The 21358-nt window shown below is 29.1% G+C and overlaps 1 protein-coding gene across 1 annotated transcript in view; it reads left to right on the top strand.

Moving 5' to 3' along the window:
- LOC126896412 (protein Wnt-5b-like) overlaps positions 1-21358 on the top strand; it is a 33002-nt gene that overhangs the window by 4462 nt on the left and 7182 nt on the right. The window contains exons 2-3 of the mRNA XM_050669167.1: positions 17046-17374; positions 17650-17830. Coding sequence (XP_050525124.1) covers positions 17046-17374; positions 17650-17830 — 510 coding nt within the window. The remainder of the gene's footprint in view (positions 1-17045; positions 17375-17649; positions 17831-21358) is intronic.

Genomic DNA, 21358 nt, shown 5'->3' on the forward strand with positions numbered 1-21358 from the left:
TATGTAATGTAATGTTGTTTATAGTTTAAGCTCTTACTTTTATGTAAATTTTAAGTTTTTTTAAACCGGACAATTTTTTCGAAAATAATTTGAAAATTTTTTTTTTGTTCAATACAAAATTTTAGGTTGGCCATCCAATAAAAATTGCACTTTGGCGCTTAAACCCTTAATACGCCATCGGGTGTATAACCGTTATTTATGAATTAAGTTGGATAGAAATGCGTATTGAATGTGCATTTTATTGTTGTGTGAATTGAGTTTTATGCTGTCAAGAAATCTTAAAAGAACGTATAGAGTTCTGTATGGTGTGTGTAATATTTTTTTAAAATAAGTCATTATTTTGTAGGTAAACTACAGGAAAGTATAAAATTATTTGGGATTGGAATCAATTCATGCATTACCATGAATAAACCCGTCAGATTAACTTTATAACTTCCTATCCGATTTTGCGGCCCAGTGATAAACGAACCGAACATTTTAATACCAAAAGTAATTTATATATTTTCCATCGTTTTCCGTTAGGTTTCGATTTAAAAAAATTTAGAATGAAAAAATAAATAAATTATAATATCATTTCAAGCGAGTAAAATAATAATATTTACTAATTTAACTGAAATAAATGACAAATAACCGCCATTATTGTTAAAGATAAAAAAGAACTTTAAACCTGTGACAACGTAAATTAAAAATTGTGTTGTTCTAAGTAAATATTTTAAGAGTCACGTCAGATTTTTGTTTTACGGGCGCTACATTCCCTTATTATAATAATTTCAACTCTACAGCCGCCAAGCGTGTAACACGCGAGACCGTGTTTTTTCTCAACTCGAGCCAAAATAATAATACACTAATTACTTCAATTATTATACAACCGTGTTCTTTAGCTTATGTACTACCTTAGATGATGTAGATGGGAGACATTGTGTAAGCAATTCAAGTGTACCTCGTAAACTTTTTTAGACGTCACTATCGTTGTTCCATTGTCCATTGACTTCATTCGGAAGAGTACTAGGTTGGATTTTTTTCCTATTACAAGCTATTTCGTGAGTCAATAATCATAATTAACTTAGATCAATGTACCACTTTTAGAAGTTATTATTGAATGTTTGTAATTGGTTAAACGTTTTATCATAATTGTTAACATAATACACATAATTTATAAATAAAACCAACTTTGAATAATTAATAATTGACAAGGTTAGATATATACAAGTTAATCAGTTAAACTTTTTAGCATGCAGAGATGTTTAGAATTTACTTTAACTTAATTTATCTTATGTTTATTTAACGACTAACATGTATTTTTCGTTATATATGTCTACTTGAAATAAAATTATAAATACAAAAAATTATTTCTATAAAAATTTGTTCAATGAATAATTAATAATTTTTTACTTTTAAACATTTTACGATTTCAGATGTCAATATTATTGATAAACAACTTTTCCGAAAATGGCAAGCCTTGGCCTGTGTGATACAGGTATTCTTGAAAATAAATTCTATTTATGGATATCCGTTGACGATATTATCTTTTACAGTAGACATTCAATAAATAACCCTCTTACACTTTTATGAATATAATTCGTTGATAACAAAGAATGTCGCACATATAACCTAATTTGATTAAATGTCAAATGCATTGGGAGGTTTTCATTTCCATAAATGCTGAAACATATATAAAAAAAATAATAGAAAGGAAAAATTACTTATATCTACTCTAAACATTTTTTACCATCCTTCGCCTATGATATTATTGCAAACTTACAATTTCTTGGATTAACTTGTCTCGTTAAGAGATTTTATCTACTTAAATTTAAGTTTAATTTATTAAATAAAATAACGGATTAACTTCTACTATTAATTCGTTAAGTTTTTTCAATCATCTCAATTAAACTAGTTAAAAAAATTAAAAAGATATTTCATATGACAAACTTTATATTATACTAAACAGTCCCAAAATTGCATCCGTTCCTTATATATTACATACTTATTTCTTAAAATCAAGGGCATGATGTTTTACTCGATCATTTATTTATCGCGTTGTTATTTATATTGCATATTATACATTTATACAGTTATAATATGTACTATTTTGGATATTTTATTTTCGTATTGAAATTTTTAAACTTTTATTCTTTTTAGAGTATAGTCAAAGGATTATGAAAAATTAATAGCCTAAAAGGAATGTGTGCTTTAAGTTTATCTTGATCTTGAAATAATGCTTTTATAAAAAAAAAAAATAGTCATATTTTTAGAGGAAAGTTAAAATTAATAAAAAAAAAACCTTTGAACACACATTGATAAAAACAAGACTGGAACTTAATTTTTTTTTTGGGGAAGGATGTCGGTTGTTTACAAATTTTTGGACTTCTTACTCAATATAAAGATGAAATTAAAAAAAAAATTTTAAATTGAATGTAAATTGTCTACTAGAACAAAAATTAATTAAATAACACACTTTATTTATTTGAATAGTTGCTGTCAGGGTATTTCTTACACGCTTAGATACGGCCTTGTTTTGAAATAAATACAAAGTAGATAAATTGTTACTAGACTAATTTTGGTAAAAATAAGGGTATTTTGATTCATTACAAGAGTGTACTAAAAATTTGTTCTGGTTACAAATTGGTTACATTTGGTCTGGTTTGGAATTATTGCACTAAGGCAGCTGTGTTTAGTGGTTATTATTATACATTATTTTGTGCCTTGAAAATTAAAAATCGTTTGTTGATTTTGAATGACTCAGATAAATTCATACAAAAGACGTGTAACTGTGCATGCGATAAAGCTATTAAAACTTTTAAGGGTGAAATTTATAGCTTTATATTGTAATAAAATGTATACATGTTTACAACCTATAGAATTGGTATACTTCTTTAGTTTATTACCATTTTATTCACATCTGGCATTTGAAGTGAATTCACATCAACATCAAGAAGTTATTAGCAGTATAAAACATTTAAGTTTACTTATCAATTTAAAAAAGTTTCTGATGAACGTTGTCAACTAATACTTTTATAAACTATTAATTTTATGTGATATAGGTTGTACATAAAATAAAATGTTTTTTTTAATTGACTTTTACCAGATGATAATCATTATTATAATATATATTGTTTCATTCAATAAATGTTAATTGAAAGATTATATAGTGTTGGCAAAATTTCATTTTTTTACAGCTTATTTAAAAGTATTTTAAATAGTAAAAACAACATAAGCTTATTATAAACATATTCAAGAATTTAGTGAATTAAATAATTCTGTTTTTTTTTTTTATGCAAATAATATACATTCACATGAATTTGAGGACACGACAATGTGACAGACCAAGTTCTTTATTCGTATTACCCATGAAATTAGTATTGAGGTTTATGAAATAAAGAAGAGCATACTTGGCTAAAATGTAGATTCTACTACTTAGTTAAACGAAAGAGATTTTTTTTTTGTTTTTGAAAAAAAAATATTTAGAAAACTTTTAGAAGAGATTGAGTTGGAATTTAGTTTATCTTATCACAATTAGGTTTTGTTGATGATTCATTATTCAGTTTTTATCTGTCGAATTTAAGAACATGGGTGAAGTTGAGAATGTAGAATATTAAAAAATAATATAATGAGTTGGAAAAATCAATTAAATTTTGATCACCACTTCAAATGATCTGGGAGGAGTCTTGTGCGTGTTTATCATTCTGCAAGTAAAACCCCAAAAATTATTGAACACCGAATTACAAATCTCAACACGTTGTAATCATCATGGGTAGTAATACTGGTTTTAAAAAACTTCTCTACTGATCGGTTTCAATAATATAAGCACAAGAATTACTCGTACGGAAAAAGTAATAATAAATAAATTGAAGAGAATGGAATGATATATATATATATTTTTGGCCAAGACATTCCAGAATCTCCTGTAACAGCAGCCAAGTAGATGCTTTGGACCCAATATATATATACCGATAGATATCTAAAAAATATAATATTACTTCCTGAAAAAAAGTATGTATTAAAATATTAATAGAAATTGGTTCCAGTATATAGAATACTGTGCCTTCAGTACACATCCTTGTTACGTGCGTGAAACTTATTTTTGTATGTCTATGGATTCGTGTACCATGTACTAGAAGATCGCTTTGACCTCGTAGTGATAAACGTATCGTTGTCGTGTCGTTTGGTTGTGTGGACTGAAGAGACGTACTGACCGCAGACCTATTGTTTTGAATCAAATAAAAGACAGACGAACAGGGACTTATTCAGAGTGTATAGATATAGAGCTTCATATACTTATATTATGCTTACTGAACACACATGTAGTGCATCATGCTATTAAATTATTATTTATATTATATTTTTTAGCTTTTGATAATTATCTAAATTTTTATTTTTGTTAGCTTGTGTTTTAAAACATTATTTTTGAAATAATAAAATTTGAATCAATGTATTGAAAAAATAATAATAATATTGTAATACTTACAATATTTGTCATTCACATACGAGTATGTTCTGATTTAACAAGATTTCCATATTTTAAAGAATAAACAAAGAGATGGAATATTATTTAATTTTGATTAGGGTAATCAAATTAAATGTTTTTATATGGTATACGATTTTATAAGTCAGTATAAATACTTAACCTATTATTTAATTCATAAATAGACCAATTTAAATAACAATGAATATTGGATGGACAAAATTGTATTATAGTTTTTTTGTTGAGATGTTAATTAAATTTTTAAAAGTTCGTTTAAATAAACTCGGTTTGATGAATGACGTTTTTACCTGACTTTGGATCTTCTCTATCGCGCGGTTTATTTTCAATATGTTAGTTGTTTACTCATCATGACATGATCTCAACAGCGGCTGTGGATGTGACATCAGCAGCTGTACATTAATATTATGTTCAAACGTGGAACGTGTTGCACGCTAATGTCGCCGAATCAAAATCTAATGGGCGTGTACTATCATTACATAGCCACCACGACTGCTGCCACCGCTGTAGAATTTCTTCATATAAACAGAACATGTATTTTTTCTTTTTTATGAGCTGACATATATTTATATGTATTCATGCGTGTTATATAAAAAGTGCTTATAATATGACATTTAATATTCTGTATTATAAAAATGCAATATATATATAAATGATGTTTCTTTCTATTTTACTATATATTTACTTTAGTCAGTATTTGTATTTTTATATGATTTAGTTTTTTATTTTTCCATCACGGTTTACATAGTATGAAGACATCAACGTAATGAGACAGATCACGATGTGTTCATAATTTTCTTATTATAATTGTTGTTGTGATGAAACTGTATTTGTTACACTCGTATATTACTTTTAAATAAACTTTTCATTACACCTTGTCATTCATTTAAATACGAAACTTTACCTCCATTTAAAAAATTTACGCTAATATTAAAATCAACTAATTAATTGATTGATATTTTATATTGTCTATACATTTGGAGACCAAACTAAGTTTACATAAAAAGTACCTCTTTAGTTATTTTGTTATTATGTACATAACTGTTCAGCGGTTTTTTTTTTAAGTTAACGAGTGCATAGAGTTTATACACCGATAAATATAGTACAGAAAACAACGATTTAAAAGAGAAATTCTTCTGAGAATACTATACTGCGCCAAGCAATGGCCACTCTTCGGTTAATCAAACACGACCTCCACCGCCGCCGTTGAAAAAGAAAAGATGTACCTCTAATAGCCGCCGTTGTGTCCTGTCGGCAACTATCTTTCATCTTATTGTTATAAGAAAAGGAAAAAACTGAACACCATCACAGTCCACAGAAAATACGTATTCTTTTTGTTATGTGATGTTTGCGCGGTCACCCCGATGGCATAATGACATGTATCTTGTTTGTTTCAAGTACCGCAATAGTTTGAAGTTTTAGTGTTGTCACAATGCAATTTCGGGCACTCACAAAGCGACTGTTATTTGTCTGTGTTTAATATTCGATACAAACTTGCATTGGTTATACAATAATGGTGCTAAAATTCTACTTGAAGTACATATTAGCTCTACATGGCGGATATACTATTGACTTGAAAGTTCTAAAACATATTATAAGTATGATTATTATTTTTTTAAAAATATTCGTTGAAAAAGTAATACTTTGTATAGTAGTTATTGAAATTTTGTATTAATTTATTTTACAGTGCAATAGTGTAAACGTAGTCAATTATTATACTTTGAGCAGTTGGTAATAAATTATATTTTCAATTATTGACCGTTCATTCGTGTTGCCTGCGGATTATGTGATAATTTAGCATAGATAGTAAGGTATCATCGAACCTCGGTTGTCGATTTTGTAATTATTATAATAATTAATTTATTTTCAACTGAGTTTGAAGTTGTTCCAATCAATAAGTCACTTTATAATTGATTACTATTGATATTTTACTGCGTGCTGAATTATTTAACTGTGTTTTATAACCTTAAATCTTACAAGTAATTCCAAGAAACGATTTGTAAATAATTTTACTCGGTCATGGACCTGTAAAAAAATAAAAGAACACCATAGTTGACGTGACAATAGAATTATAATAGAAACCCATTGTCAGTCTTTGTTTACTTGAACATTAAGTTTGTGATCTCAAACCGGTGTCCACTTCTAGCGCTACTCTAATCGGTTTTGCATTATTAAATTCACTAGTTCGCGTATTGTCTAATATAAAAACATATGTATTATATAAAAATTGTAAGCGATAGGAAAAATTTAGTAATGTTTGTGTTATAATTAAAGAGATCTGTGGTTTATTGGTAACCGTGGGATGTGTATTGCAAAGTGCACAAATTGTGTACGGCTTGTCAACATTTGTACTTAAGCGTTTACACTTGGTTATATTATGCAAATCAACCGGTCCGGCTCCCAGACAATTGTAAAAGAGGAAATCGAATAAATGTGTAGGACATAACATAAATTATGAGAATAACAAGTGTATGTTTGGAAATTTTTCTATTGTATCAATATATTGAACATAGTAAGATTTATAGATTTGCTTTTTATAAGACTTCAAAACGTTATGTATGGAATTTGAAAATAAAAACAATTTTATTGTGTGTCATAATTAAAGTTTCACGTCTGTTGTTTTCATTAATTTTAAGCTTAAAGTTGAAACTTGTGAGCGAACGTTTGAAGTACCATTAATTGTGTAGATATACTGTTATTTTCTCCATATTTAATTAGTTTTAATATATGTGATTATAAATTTGATGTATGAAAACTAAATTACTTTTTTGGAAACGAGCCAAAATCTAAACTTATAAAATACATAAAATAACCTTATTGTTAAGTGTTTTAGTGGAGTAGGCTTTATTTAATTGTACGACACTTATTCGAATTTTAAAAACTTTTCATAAAAATTATGATGTATAAATCAGCATTTCGTAAAAAAATAAATTGCTGTTGTTAATGTTTATTGTTTTTGAATAAATTATTTAGACATTTCGGCTTTCAAACAACTTAATTTTTATTTTTTACAAGTCTATTAATATCTTCGTGTGTGATGTTTGGTTGTAAATATTAAATGTATGTTGTATGGATTAAAAATTGGTTTATTTGTATTCTGACATAAATGCACACCATTGCATCTCATAAATAGTGAACCAAAAATAGGGGATAAGAAAAATAGTGTCTGCTGTGTAACGGTTCCATAGATTTTTGTTCATTCAAGAGACCTATGTCCGCTGTCAAGTTCAACGTGTATATTGTTCCCTTCCTTCAATCATCATGATAGATAACTATCAGGTTGTCTACAACTCGGTTAACACGTGTACAAATTGCACGTCTAACAAACACCTTACACGCGTCCACGTGATTAATTTTTTTTTTTTTGCGGCTTTTTTTACTGTTGCCAATATGTCCTTAGAATAGTGACCAATGCGATTTAGATATTTGCTGTGAAGTAAAATTGAAAAGCGTTCAATTTTACTTCACTTGTGAACAATTTTGAAATAATAACACATTGGAAGAGTTCATCTCGTGACTCTGTTTGAAAGAGAGGTAACGATGGTTGTTATGACACGTCTTGAGGAAGAAACGCCGCTCGATCACCGGGATACTCGTGGGAATGGTATACACAGATCTGGCAGACGGATAAAAGTTGTATATGTTTATTTATGGCTCGTGTATGGTCATTGAGCCACGAAACGAGTGTTTGTACGACAAAAAAGAAATAAACGTCATTGTGTCGTGCACCGCGCGCGTTGTGTACACTTAAAGATCTCTAAATGTAGTCGAAGTAATCATAAATCCGCAACAGTACATAAAACGGTGTGTATAAATATATTGAGACGAGTTTCCATACTGTTTCATTTATGAGTACAGAGTACTTTGCGAACTACTAACGGATTGAGCTAAAATCTCAGTTCGGTCGATAGTACTTTTGAAGATGAAAACTTAAATTAATTTTTCACAGGAACCTAAAAAGACTCGATGTGAATGAGATTTATATTAAATGTGTAATAATATACACCGATTAAGCAATTAGGTGGTTTTCGAAGCAGTATGTAAAATTCAATTTTGATAGATATGATTTATGAGGATTTAAAATTAAGACCAATACTGTGGTAGGCCACAATGAATACGAAAAGCCTAATCATCGCAGTGAAGGGGTCCTGCAGAAGAAATTCGTGGTCAAGGTTTCTTACCTGCCGCGTGTTGTATCACCGGTAAGTAGCGGAAAGGATTATTCGATGATATTAAGGTACATCAATTTTGTATAACAGTGTAACGATGTAAACGGGCAAAAAGGCGAATATAATATAGAAATGATATACCGATTCATAAGATTTCTCGACGTCGACGGACCGTGATAATAATAATGTAAAAAATTCCTTAGTATGCTTGGTTTATTTTAACAGGGTGTGGTACACGGTATTTATTTCCTTGTTCGGAATCTATCGATGATTTGGGTCTCAAACCGGAGAGCTGTGTAATGCGTTTTAAATTGATAAAGACGACATTCATAATTATATACCTCTATACATAATTTAAAGTATCGTTAAAAGGGGTAAAAGATAATACAGTATTCATTATCCTCGAGATGGTTTTTAAAAACGGGTTCGGATTATATTAATCAATCGATTATCACTGGCGGCACTTTTTTCCTTTTAATAACTATCTTTTTACTTTTTAAACGGCAGTTGCACGCAGTTGGTATATATTAAGCATGTATTATTTAATAATTATACTAAACACTATTTTAACCATTCATGTTGCTTTTAATATATATATATATATATGTATATATATAATGAATTAGCTAGTGATTTTAATAACGATTATTGTAATTACAGAAATATTTTTTTTATCATGTATTGGCCCTTTGTCACGCATACAACTCAATTAATTTTAATAACTATAAAATAAGTTGAAAATATTAGCAATAGATTCCTTCATAGTATATGTAATATCATTTATTGCAATAATTTATTAAGAGTCGTGACGTGTTATTTCTGTATGAATGGCTAAGCCATTATTCTTTATCAGACGTTAAACGTTATAATTACTCATAAGTATGCCGAAGTATACGTGTAGCGACTATATGTACTTTTTTTTGCTGTTTACTTACAGGACTTACTACTGACATCAGTAACATTTCTAATAGGTTTATAACTATATACTACCTTTAAAATTTTATTAAGATTCCAGCAATTGTGTCAACGGCTGTAGCATTAAACGGTACATTTCGTTGCAAAACGTCAAGAAGTACAAATTTATTAAGTATATAAATATTTGTACTAAGGCGTTTTACATTTATAGTGAAGTAATAAATATTATTAGTACTTCAAGTGTACTCTCGTTGACTTATGTATTGTGTATCTCAAGAGTTTTTATCAAATAAAACCATATCTCATCATTTAATTGAACAGTTTAATTTTTTTTTTATGTTTAATTTTAGTGATTACTTAACTAACTTTATAGAACTTTTATTCACTTTCACTAGATATTCTCAACTTGATGTACTTTGTAAGTAAAATGTACCAACATTTTACAAAAATCTTTTGCAGGAACTTAGATATTTTGTGTAAAACATGTGACTAATAATGTTTTGAAGTTTTACTTTTGTTTAGGATGTAGTTATGAGGGCGGGTGAAATTATTTTTCACCTTAGTGAATTTCGGTTTATACACGCAACTCTACATATAAATTTATCGTACACTTAAGAAATTAAAAACTTATATAAGATATTTTAGTTAAGAAAAACTTTTGATGGATAAAATGAGCGGTTTGCGTGTTTAATATATATATACATAGATATTTTACTCCAGTCAGTAGACTATAGCGGCGACTAGATGATTTAGAGCGCGTTACTTTAACAAAGGACAGTTTATAGAACCATTTAAGCCTCCTGGTGCACATAAATCACTAGCGGGCAAACACAGCCTTCGCGCACTATCCTCCAATGTAAGCATACATGTATATATATATATATATATATAATGATATGTGCTACAGAGTATATATATCACGACCAGGCAGTCAAGTCGACATAGAGTCTCATGTCCGGGGAAGGATGACCGGGGTAAGAAAATATTTTATATTAAAATTCTTGGCTTGTTCGATAGCGAAAATTTAGTACTCTAAAACTTACCCTAACAGTAAAGGAAAAAGTGTCACACGGATGCTGTCGTCGTCGACCTAGATGACTGAGAACAGCATGTCAACCACGATGTTTTATCTTCCGCGAACGTGTGGGAATGACTGTCTGTGTATAGGGCAGCAGGATGTCGTCTTGTCGAGTCTATCACGATTTTACGTAGACGTGGATTGTGTATGACCGACATTAGATAGTTCCAGCGTAGATGGTCAAGTTTGTTTGAAATGAAATCCGGTTTTGAACAACCTTTCGGAGAACCCTTACTAAGCTCTAGGGTAAGATAGTGTAACACTTGTTAACGTTACTGTAGTTAGAAGTCGTAAATGTTCTAATAATGTTTATATAGCCCATAATAAAATAGGGGTTGAAATAGTTATCTCACAGAAAGTTGTACTTATCTATATTTATAATATCTGAGCCTTTAGACTCTACAAGTAAAACGTATAAACGTGGATGCGTGTTGATATTATAAATTTGTTACGGAAATTTGATAATACTTCATATCTCAACATTTTCGTCCAAAAAGACTTATCCTTTCATACGAAACTTGGGCTGTAATGTTGTTGCATTGTGCATCACGCGCTTTTTCTTTCAATTACCCTAATAGATTTGGCGTGACATCAAAAGGAATTGAATGAAATCCATCGTGCTGCTGCAGTGCCGCCGTCGTTCTCATATATTTTGTACATCTGTACCTCGAGGAGGGTTGAGCTTGATTAATGGGACCCGTGTGCTGCTGCTGCCTACCCCTATAGCCTACGTTGCACGCGTGCCACCCCCTTTCTATAAATCATCCCCTCTACTCCAGGGTGGACGACGTGCCGTGGTCGTAAATTATTACACTAGCTCGTTCTCTTCGTGAAATTCACCATCTTCTGTTTGTTTCATCCTTTTCTACGTGACCATCATCCCTTGTCCCGTTCTCGTCCTATACATTGTTTAACGGCACATTCGGTGCATTTTTTCCGCACTGAAACCGATGACCATACAGTCAGTCGTCTCTCTTCACTTGTACGGGTAATTTTATGGACGCAGATGGCTCCCGTCAATCCGATTGCGCCCGTAGAACTTTGATAATCCACATGTTATACAACGTGTATTAAATAATACGGCGAACTTTAAAGAAAATCTGTAATATGTTTTAAAATGCCTATGTCTAAAACCTCATATAAAACTATTATAGGCGATGGACAAATTTTCAGCTACATGTGATTATTTTGCGAATCGTCTGAATGTTTAAGTTAAGCGTACAAATGTTATCGATTTAATATCTAAAAAATAAAATTACGAGAAATCTCATTGTACGCTAAAGAAATTATTTTCAGAATATTAATTATTTTTGAAAGCATCATAGACTTGAGTTCTTCTATAAACCCATAAACGTTATTTAAAGACGAGTACATAATATCTTAGCTATGCTTAATCTTAACTTCTTAATGTATAACGGAGATTTAGATTAAATTTGTTCAAGTTTGCTAATTGGTTTGATGTTTAAAATTATTTTAAATAATTTTTCTAGTAGTATATTTTGGGTTTCGTTGCGGGATGTCACTGTATAGACTACTTGTACGCCTTATAATCAATGGCTAACAATTAATAAAACACTCTGTAACTGTTAACATTAATTTTTTACACTCTGATTGTAAAAATAAAAAAATAATTTACCAAAAAGAGGTACATGAGTTTGGGTCGTATTTTCGTATGCTAACATTTGCTATAATTATTTTGGTTTGTTGTTTGCATCTCGGTCAGCGTAGCACTTCAGTCTATGTTTACGTGCATCTGACGTTTGTTAACATTATATTTCATTCGATTTGTTTACTTTCGACAAATATATGTGTGTGCTTGATCTTTTTGTGAATGCATTATCAAAGACACATTAAAGTTTAGTATACGCATACTGAAACTTCCATCATAAAACAGTAATACTTATTTTATATCTTAAAGTGATCTACTGATAGTTACTAAATGTATGGATGTATAAATATATCGTATAATTTAAAATGGTTTAGTTTGTACCGTATTTCCTGAACAAGGATTAAACTATAAAGCGTTCGACAAAATTCCTTCTAACTGTCATGTACATATAGTTAGGAATGGAAACAATAGCCGAGGGATTAAATAGTATGTATACTTACTAGAGATGTAAATTTGTCTTATAAACTCATCAATTTAAATGATTGATATCAATAAAAAAAAATTTCAATTGTATTTTCGATTAGAATAAATTATATCATTGGCAGCTCTATTCTTTAGTAAGCCATGCAAGTGAACGACGACGATAATAGTCTCCTGTACCAACGTGTAACGTTATAAATATCGTAATTTGTATTTATATAGATTTTTTTCAAGAAACCCTGGAGGTATTTGTATGATACATAAATCTGAATAAATAAGATTATTTGTACATACACAGAGAATAATATTTAGATATATATATATAGTTACTATTAAATGATAATATTATTTTAATATACATGTGTCAGTTGGAAAATTGAAATCAGCATGTTAACAAAGTTGTTTCAGATCGTTAAACAGCGACCACTGATGTTATTTTTTTATACTAATAATTAAAACTTGTTTGATTTAAAAAACAAGAGGTAAAGATAAATTCTATACATAATATTTTATCGAAATTAAACGGTTAGTAGCTGCCGGCTATAAGGATTTGAAATAATATATTTATTTCCAAACTTCCAACTAAGCCGATCGAGTAAAATGACTCTGAGGCAGTTTTTGGTACGTTCTTTTATAATATTAAATGATACCATTAAAAGGACAAAACTAAAACGGTTGTCAGCATCTTTATTTATTCACTATATGAATAAAAAAAATGTATTTCCTTTATAATATATTTACCACAAAATTACGCGTTTATTTTGATTTTACACTACATCTAGTTTTGAATATCTTTACACCGAGTTGAAACTTACAATTTTTGTTAGTGAGATGTTATAAGCTGGTAATAAATATTATTAACTTATAAATTATAATGCCCTGTACAGTTATAAATTATGGCGCCGAAACGTTACGAAGAAAATGTTACTTCGTATAAATCACAAGGACTTATCTCATGTTACAGAATCAATTTTGTTGACATTTTTATTTATTCAATGGATAGTGTCAGCGACCGTACTATTTTATACACCCAAAGAAAAACCTCAATCAATTTTGATAGAGAAATTTTATCAAAGGTTTATGATAATGTTTTATTAATACGAACAAAATAATTATTCTTATAAATAATTGAAGAGTGAATGTGTCAAACGTTCTATGTGCCAAAAAAATATTTGTTCAGAAAACACAAAAAACATCACAAATTAAAAATTTTCTTATAATTTTGTATAAAAATACATGTTATGCTATATTTACACTATATTAATAGCCTCGTAAATTTCTATTATTTTATTTTGTCATTTCATATTAGTATAAATTAAACATTTGCTAATGACAGTTCCAAGTGCCAAGTATTATAATATTAAAGTTCCAAGTTTCAAATAATGTGATAATATTATCGTTCCAAGTACCAATATTTTATTATAGATAACAGAAAATCATTCTTTATTTTATTAAGACTTCATATATATTTTTATAAAATATGTAAAAAAATCAACACTTTTTTTGAGTATCACAAATTGAAAAATAAATGTACAAACTTAAATAAAAAATACTCTTAATCTAACATGACATTGTCAGTAAATCTCAAAACGTAAAATAAAATTTTTTCTTCATATAAAAATGTAACAAGAAAAGAAAACAGTAGCTTTCTTGAGTATCACAAATTGAAAAATAAATTAACAAACCTAATAATAATTATAAAAAAAATCTAGATTAAACATAATTAGAACATAGCAACATCATAATAAATAGCAAAAAAAATTAATTCATGACGTTATATTTTTATAGAAGTTTCTGTGCTTATCAGGTAAAAAAGGAATCATGGCCAACAAATCTTTTTTCTTCTCTGACGACAATGTGGGTTTCGGTATAGGTATAAATGTCTGATTTTTAAGTTGGTCTATAGTAGCATTTCTTTTAAAAACGTTAAAATCTTTCCAAAGTTCTTCATCTGAAAATGTTTTTTTATAATAGATTTTTTTGGGAGTTAAAAATGAAACTTTAATCATCGAACATTGGAAACTTGGTTGTGTTAAAAAAATTGTTAGCAATGTCTTTAAATGAAAAAAAGTTGTTTTCATCCATCGGAATAACTCGAAATGGATTTATCAACTTCGCTGCTCTAACCATTTCTTGTAAATCAGAAGGAGTGAAATTTTGAAAAACTCTACGTCTCTTTTCGATAATAGCGAAATCACGATCACAAGCCAAGAGAGAGTGGCCACTTATCAAAAATTTTTGTATAATCTCATCAAATATCCCCATATTTATTAAATATAACATCAAAACTACTAACGTTTTATTTTTATTTTGGCCAGCACAGTTGTCTGACCATATAATTAGTTTTTTGCGATTTATCGTATTTTCGTTTTTGTTAATAACTTTAAAAAGACAAGAAGCGATTTCTGAGCTTCCACGAGAAGCAATACTTTCATCCCACATATACATAAAGGCTGTATTGCTGTCACCGAGATGTATTCCAAAGTTATAACAACTAAGTTGACGCTTTCCTGAATTGTATTATTGCTTTTCCTGGTCGCATACGATTTTCCACTAATTCTTTTTTTAGTCTGATCATTTCTTCTTTTTTTACCACTTCGTAAAATATGTATACTTTCAGTATCCATAATAATACAATTAAACAAATGAAAAAGAAAACTTAACGAATACAACAACACCAGTATTAGTTATTTTGAAATATAACGGACTATATTATAATATTGTAATCGTCAAACTATTATATTCGTCCAAGGCACTTAGAATGTACAGGTAACAAAGGGCATGTCTCACAGAACAAATACAATCTATGAACGCAATTTTGTACAAGTAAAAAATTTAATTGACACTTAAAACACATACAAGATTGTGACCTTTGGCTTATAGAACATAAATCAGAAATAAAACAATTTTTCAATTTTTTGGCACATAGAACGTTTGACACATTCACTCTTCAATTATTGTTCAAGACAAGAAAAAAAATTATCATATTGATAAATATATCATAGTTTCAATAGTAATGATATATTTATCAAATTGAACAATGAATTTATTATATAGATCGAGGTTTTTCTCTGGGTGTAATAATAGTTATATTTTTAATAAAAAAAAAAATTATTCTCAAATTATCTAAAACAGCAATACAACTTTGTCTTTCCATTAATAACATGAATAATATATTTATATAGAGTGTCCCATCTTGATATACTTATTTGACTGTATAAACTAATATTAAAATTAGTAAATTACGGTGGGGTACCATATATATACTAGTTGAGATTTCATTTGAACACAAAAAAAAATATAACCGTCGACACTTATAAATGACTTAATTAAAATAAAATAGCAGTTTACTGCGGAAGTTTTACTGACATTAAACTGCATTAGCAATTTTGTGGGTTATAAATTATTAATAAAAATACTGTACAGATATATTACGTGTTGTATTATGTACAAAGGGTGAGCATTTGGCTGTGTCTGCTCTATAAATAAAATATTATTTTACTTTATTTTTTAAGTTCTTCTGAGAAAATAACGGATTGCTTTTGGCTGAACAAAAATGTTGTTGGACGCTATACCGCGTCTAGAAATTTAATATACACTGAAAGAAACAAATAGCAAACCGAAAATGCTTACATAAACAGTTTTCAAAGGCTCTTTTGTGGTGGTTTGCAAAAGCTGCATCTGTACACAAATCTGTGCAAATAGAATAATGTATAAGTATACGCGTACATGTTTATGATTCGCTAAAGGGATCGACTGAGCGCAAAAGGGACCGACGATCGGTGGCCGTAAAGTAGACCGAGCAAAATATTAAAAAAAAAAAATGAGAATCTGCAAGATAGTGACGACTGGAGGGGTGAAAGCCCGCGGACCTTTTAAGCGTAATTAGACAGTACGTTTACACGCGCGCTCCGGGCGGCTATAGCGATGCCGTTACTCGGTTGTGCAGACTTCACCCGCGTTAAAGGGGTTGTTTGTTTGGCTGTTCGCTTCTTGTCTTTCTATAGTCCCCGTTCTCTCGAGAGCCCCGCTGGCGTTTCACATGATTACCACCCGTTTGAACTGATGCAAATGAAATATTAACTCTTCCCTCAGGCTTGCCCGTACAGTATTAAGTCGTTACTGTGTTGGTCGAGCGCGGGGATTTATATAAATTGCCCTCGACACCATCGACGCGTATTACGCGAAAGTTCTAGTCCATATGTACCTGTTAAATTCCCTAACTTCCTTTCATCAATAATAAATAACTGTTTTTGTTTTCTTAAATTATTTTTTCTAAATAAATGTTTTTAATAGCATTGACTTTTTTCACAGACATTTTAAAGAACCACCGTATCCACAGCAAGTACCATGGACGCCGCCGGAATTAAGTGGCGTCGGTGGCAACGGTATTGTAGATCCGTTGGCTTTGCCATCACCATCACCGTTACCAACCGAACCGCCACCAAAGTGTTCGAATATTACCGGGCTATCTTCTGGTCAAGCCAAGTTGTGTCTTTTGTACGAGGAACATCTGACGTCTATCCGACATGGAGTCCAGGCGGGTCTGAGCGAGTGCAGATCACAATTCTTGCACCGCCGTTGGAATTGTTCCATGACCACCGAGAATACAGGCGTTTTTCTCGGCCCTGAGTTGCAATCAAGTACGTACTCTCGTAAAACGTTGTTTTGCTATAGTTTCAATTACTGCGGTTGTATTCTCTCTAGAAAGATGAAGTAAAATAATTTTAAAGACACTTTCTGCGAACTTAAATCTTGTTTTAAAGGATCAAATAAGGTTCAGTAGGAAATCGAATAACGCGAGTAGATTAAGATGACTATGAAATAGAAAAATTTAGAGTTCGAAGACATGTGGAGTTTATAACAGCTGCATGATCTGTATTTATTTTATTAAAAAGCGCCTGTTTATTGTTGACAGGTAGCCGCGAGGCGGCATTCGTTCAGGCGATCAAAGCGGCCGGTGTGGCGCACTCAATGGCGCGCGCCTGCAGAGATGGTCGGCTAAACACGTGCAGTTGCTCGAGGTCCGGGAGACCGAAAGATTTAAGAAAGGATTGGGTTTGGGGAGGTTGTGGTGATAATATGGAATACGGCTACAAGTGAGTATCTAAACTACTACCATTAATGTTTGCCAACATACTTAAATGTTAATAACATTTTAAGCAATTGCATTTCCAAAGTGTTTAACACCTTGGAAATACGTGTTAAAAAATAATCACATTAAAAAAAATTTTTCCTCATTTTCACACGCATGTATGGAAATGTTTTTAACGCATAAATGAAAAGGAAAATTTGTAAAAACGGTGAAAGTAGTGTTATAATTGTGTACGAGTTTTCGAAACTTTATATCAAAATTACAATGTTTGTGTGTAAAATTAATATGTAATATTAAAAATATTATTCTAACACAAGGAAATTTTTAGATAATTTCTTACAGTGTATGACTAAAATTTTTCGAAAATATGTCCACAACTTTCCGATGTAATGTTATTTTATCTATTTTATGTCTGATGAAATTTTGATTCTTCTTCATTAACATCATCCAAGTTATCTAGAACTTATCCAAATCAGAGTACAATAAAATGCAATTTAATGTTTATATTACAACCCGAAGTGTGATTGCTTTTTAACATTTATTAACAACGGCTACTTAATTTTAATTTTGTTTTCAAAAAAAAAAAATTAACTCTTTCTTGGTAATTAGTTAAATATTTGAACAAATTATGTAGATAAATAAAATCTAATAATTTCATCAGCGTACAAATATACGCCAATATGTGGAACATAAATTTACTTAATTTAAATATAACTGTGTGGAAAAGTTATAATAAAAAACAACAAATTTTGAGCAATTCGAGATATTTTTTCCATCAACAACAATTATGTTAGTATTACGACAAAAAATATCATTCTTTAAATCCTCATAAAATTATCTTTTTATTGATTATAAATTCATAAATAAGTGCTATAATCCCTAAATTAAAAGTTAACAAAACAAGTTAAACATTGTCGCAGTTATTTCAAAATTCGCATACTTTTTCATAATACAATTAAAACAAATTTAAAGAGTTTCAAGAAAAAACTTGTTTTTTTATTAATTTTTAAGTGTGTAACTATTGCTTAATTACTAATTAGTAATTATCACAGAAATTAGATGTGATGGAACAAATCTGAAACCAGATTTAGAAACAGTTAAAATTTCATAAAGAATTCGTCCAAATATTGTAAATGTTTTTCTGTGTTACTATGGAATTGAGTTTTGTAATGATTTTGATGACCCATAAACATAATGTGCTTAAAATATACCAACTATTTAATTCTCATCATGTGATTTTATGCAATTTAAATGTTTGAATAGTAATTTTTTTTTTTTTGTATAATTCAATGACATATATTCAGTGTCATATATTTATGGAAAAATTTTTGTTATATTTTTACAGAGCCCACTTAAAAAGTGGGTTCTCTGAGAAGTATAGCTGTTGTCTACAATTTATCATAATACAGGATAAATAAAATTTAGATATTTAACAAAAATGGAGTAAAAATTATATATAAAAATAATATAAATAAAATTGATATTATATCAGCATAAGTAGCATAAGTTAAAAAATCTTTGTGAATACTTCAATATATAATGTTATTTATTTAGTAAGTCTTATTAAAATAAAAGGATTGTTTTTAATTAATTATTTTATTTTAACACATAAAACAATATCAGGACCGGATCTGAGAAAGCGAGTTGAGTTCATTCTCATGAAAACTATTCAAGTGAATGTAATTAGTAATGTTAAGATAATTTTGCAAGGGGGTCTTTTTGATTTACCACGATATTGATATATGTATATAAACTGAATTGAAAAAGGGACTTTTATATTTTATGTGTTGAGGCCAAATTTGTATACTTACAACACGCCTATATTTCATTTAATACATATGTCTTTATTGAAATGACAAAAATTATTAGTATTTTTTGAATTTGTAAATTACATTATGTTTTCACTTTAAAATATAGCTTGTAATGTATTNTTATTGAAATGACAAAAATTATTAGTATTTTTTGAATTTGTAAATTACATTATGTTTTCACTTTAAAATCAAGCTTGTAATGTATTTCTATATTTACAATCAATAAAAATCTTTTCGTTAATTTTTTTAACAGTTTCCTGTAAATAATAAACGTTTCTTTTAATTTTTTGCATATAACACAATTTTATAAGATTTAGAAAAATCAATTTGACTAAATTATATTCATAAAATTTATATAGATTTATATGATGACTGGTTGGATTTAAGTTTTGCAAAATGAATAATATTGCAGTAGTTTAGTCCAATTGTTAAAGATTGATCTTTTATCGAAAGATATTGACAGTGACATTTGAAGACCACCACGGCGTGAAATAATACTGTCTGTATGCACTCGGCCGATCTTAATTCCATATAAGGTATTACTCCGTTGTCGTACAATTTTTTATCCTTATTTTATTACAAAATTGGATGAAAATGATATATATCAAATGTTCAGTCGTAGTTTTGCCTTACAGGTGAAAACAAAAATTTAAATATTTAAGTCTTTACTAATATTGTGAAATTCCACAAGTTATTGATTTTAGAATAATAAATTTACATCAAAATCCTTTTAGTGTACAATGTTATAAATAGATTCTTTGAATATTTTTACTGTACTTATAATATTCAAACTTTTTTGTATGTCTCAAATGTTTCCATTAATTGTTGGTATACATTGTTGTTAGCCATATTTGTATAGTTTCATTCTAACGTGGGTACAAAACACTTTGGAACCTATGTTTCATGTTCTTTAAGAAGAAAAAATAGTATCATGTAAAATATCCATACAGTAAATATGGAAAATATTTTTCTCGCATAATATAATGATAGTGAAACCGGTTTAACCAAAAATACTCAAAATAGTTACAAAATAGAATTATGTACGTGAAAAAAACATGTAAATATGACACTAGTTATGTGTGTTTTTCAGGGAAATTGGTCGTTCATGGCTATTACTTACCTTTTTTTTGGCGTTATAATGAAATATATTTTATCATAAAAATTATCTTGATTATCATTGTATTACAGGTTAAAAATACATAGAAGCTTTGAATTTATTATAGTATGTATTATTGTTCGAAAATTTAATTGGTTTAAAAAGTGCAGTAGCCAGAATTGTTAAAACTAGTCAAAAATTAAAAAAAATCAGTTATTCTTATACACACGATTGTCGTAAAATTACCGACTTATTTTTTCTACCATTTGAGTTCTGTTATTATCAGGTGGATAGGTTGGTTTATTGTATATATAAAAATGTATAAAATTATATGTTTTGGACAAAAATTAAAAATTAGGGCTACAGATTATTGTTTGAAATTGTATTTTTTATGACTTGATTCCTATGAAATAAATAAATAAAATAAACAAGTTAGTACGACAATGGAATAAACTTTAGCGTTCTTATAAAGAATATAGTTCAGATTTTTACGTTTTAAGCCATTTAATAATAGTTACACAGATAATAATAATTTTGATTCTGGTTATCAAAATGAATTCTAACTGATGAACCGTTTTTAAAGGTTCTGTTTTAGTTCCTATTGAAATATAAAATATATTAGGTG

This window comes from Daktulosphaira vitifoliae, unplaced genomic scaffold (assembly GCF_025091365.1).
Source record: "Daktulosphaira vitifoliae isolate Bord-2020 unplaced genomic scaffold, ASM2509136v1 Scaffold_1, whole genome shotgun sequence".
NCBI classification, from domain to species: domain Eukaryota; kingdom Metazoa; phylum Arthropoda; class Insecta; order Hemiptera; family Phylloxeridae; genus Daktulosphaira; species Daktulosphaira vitifoliae.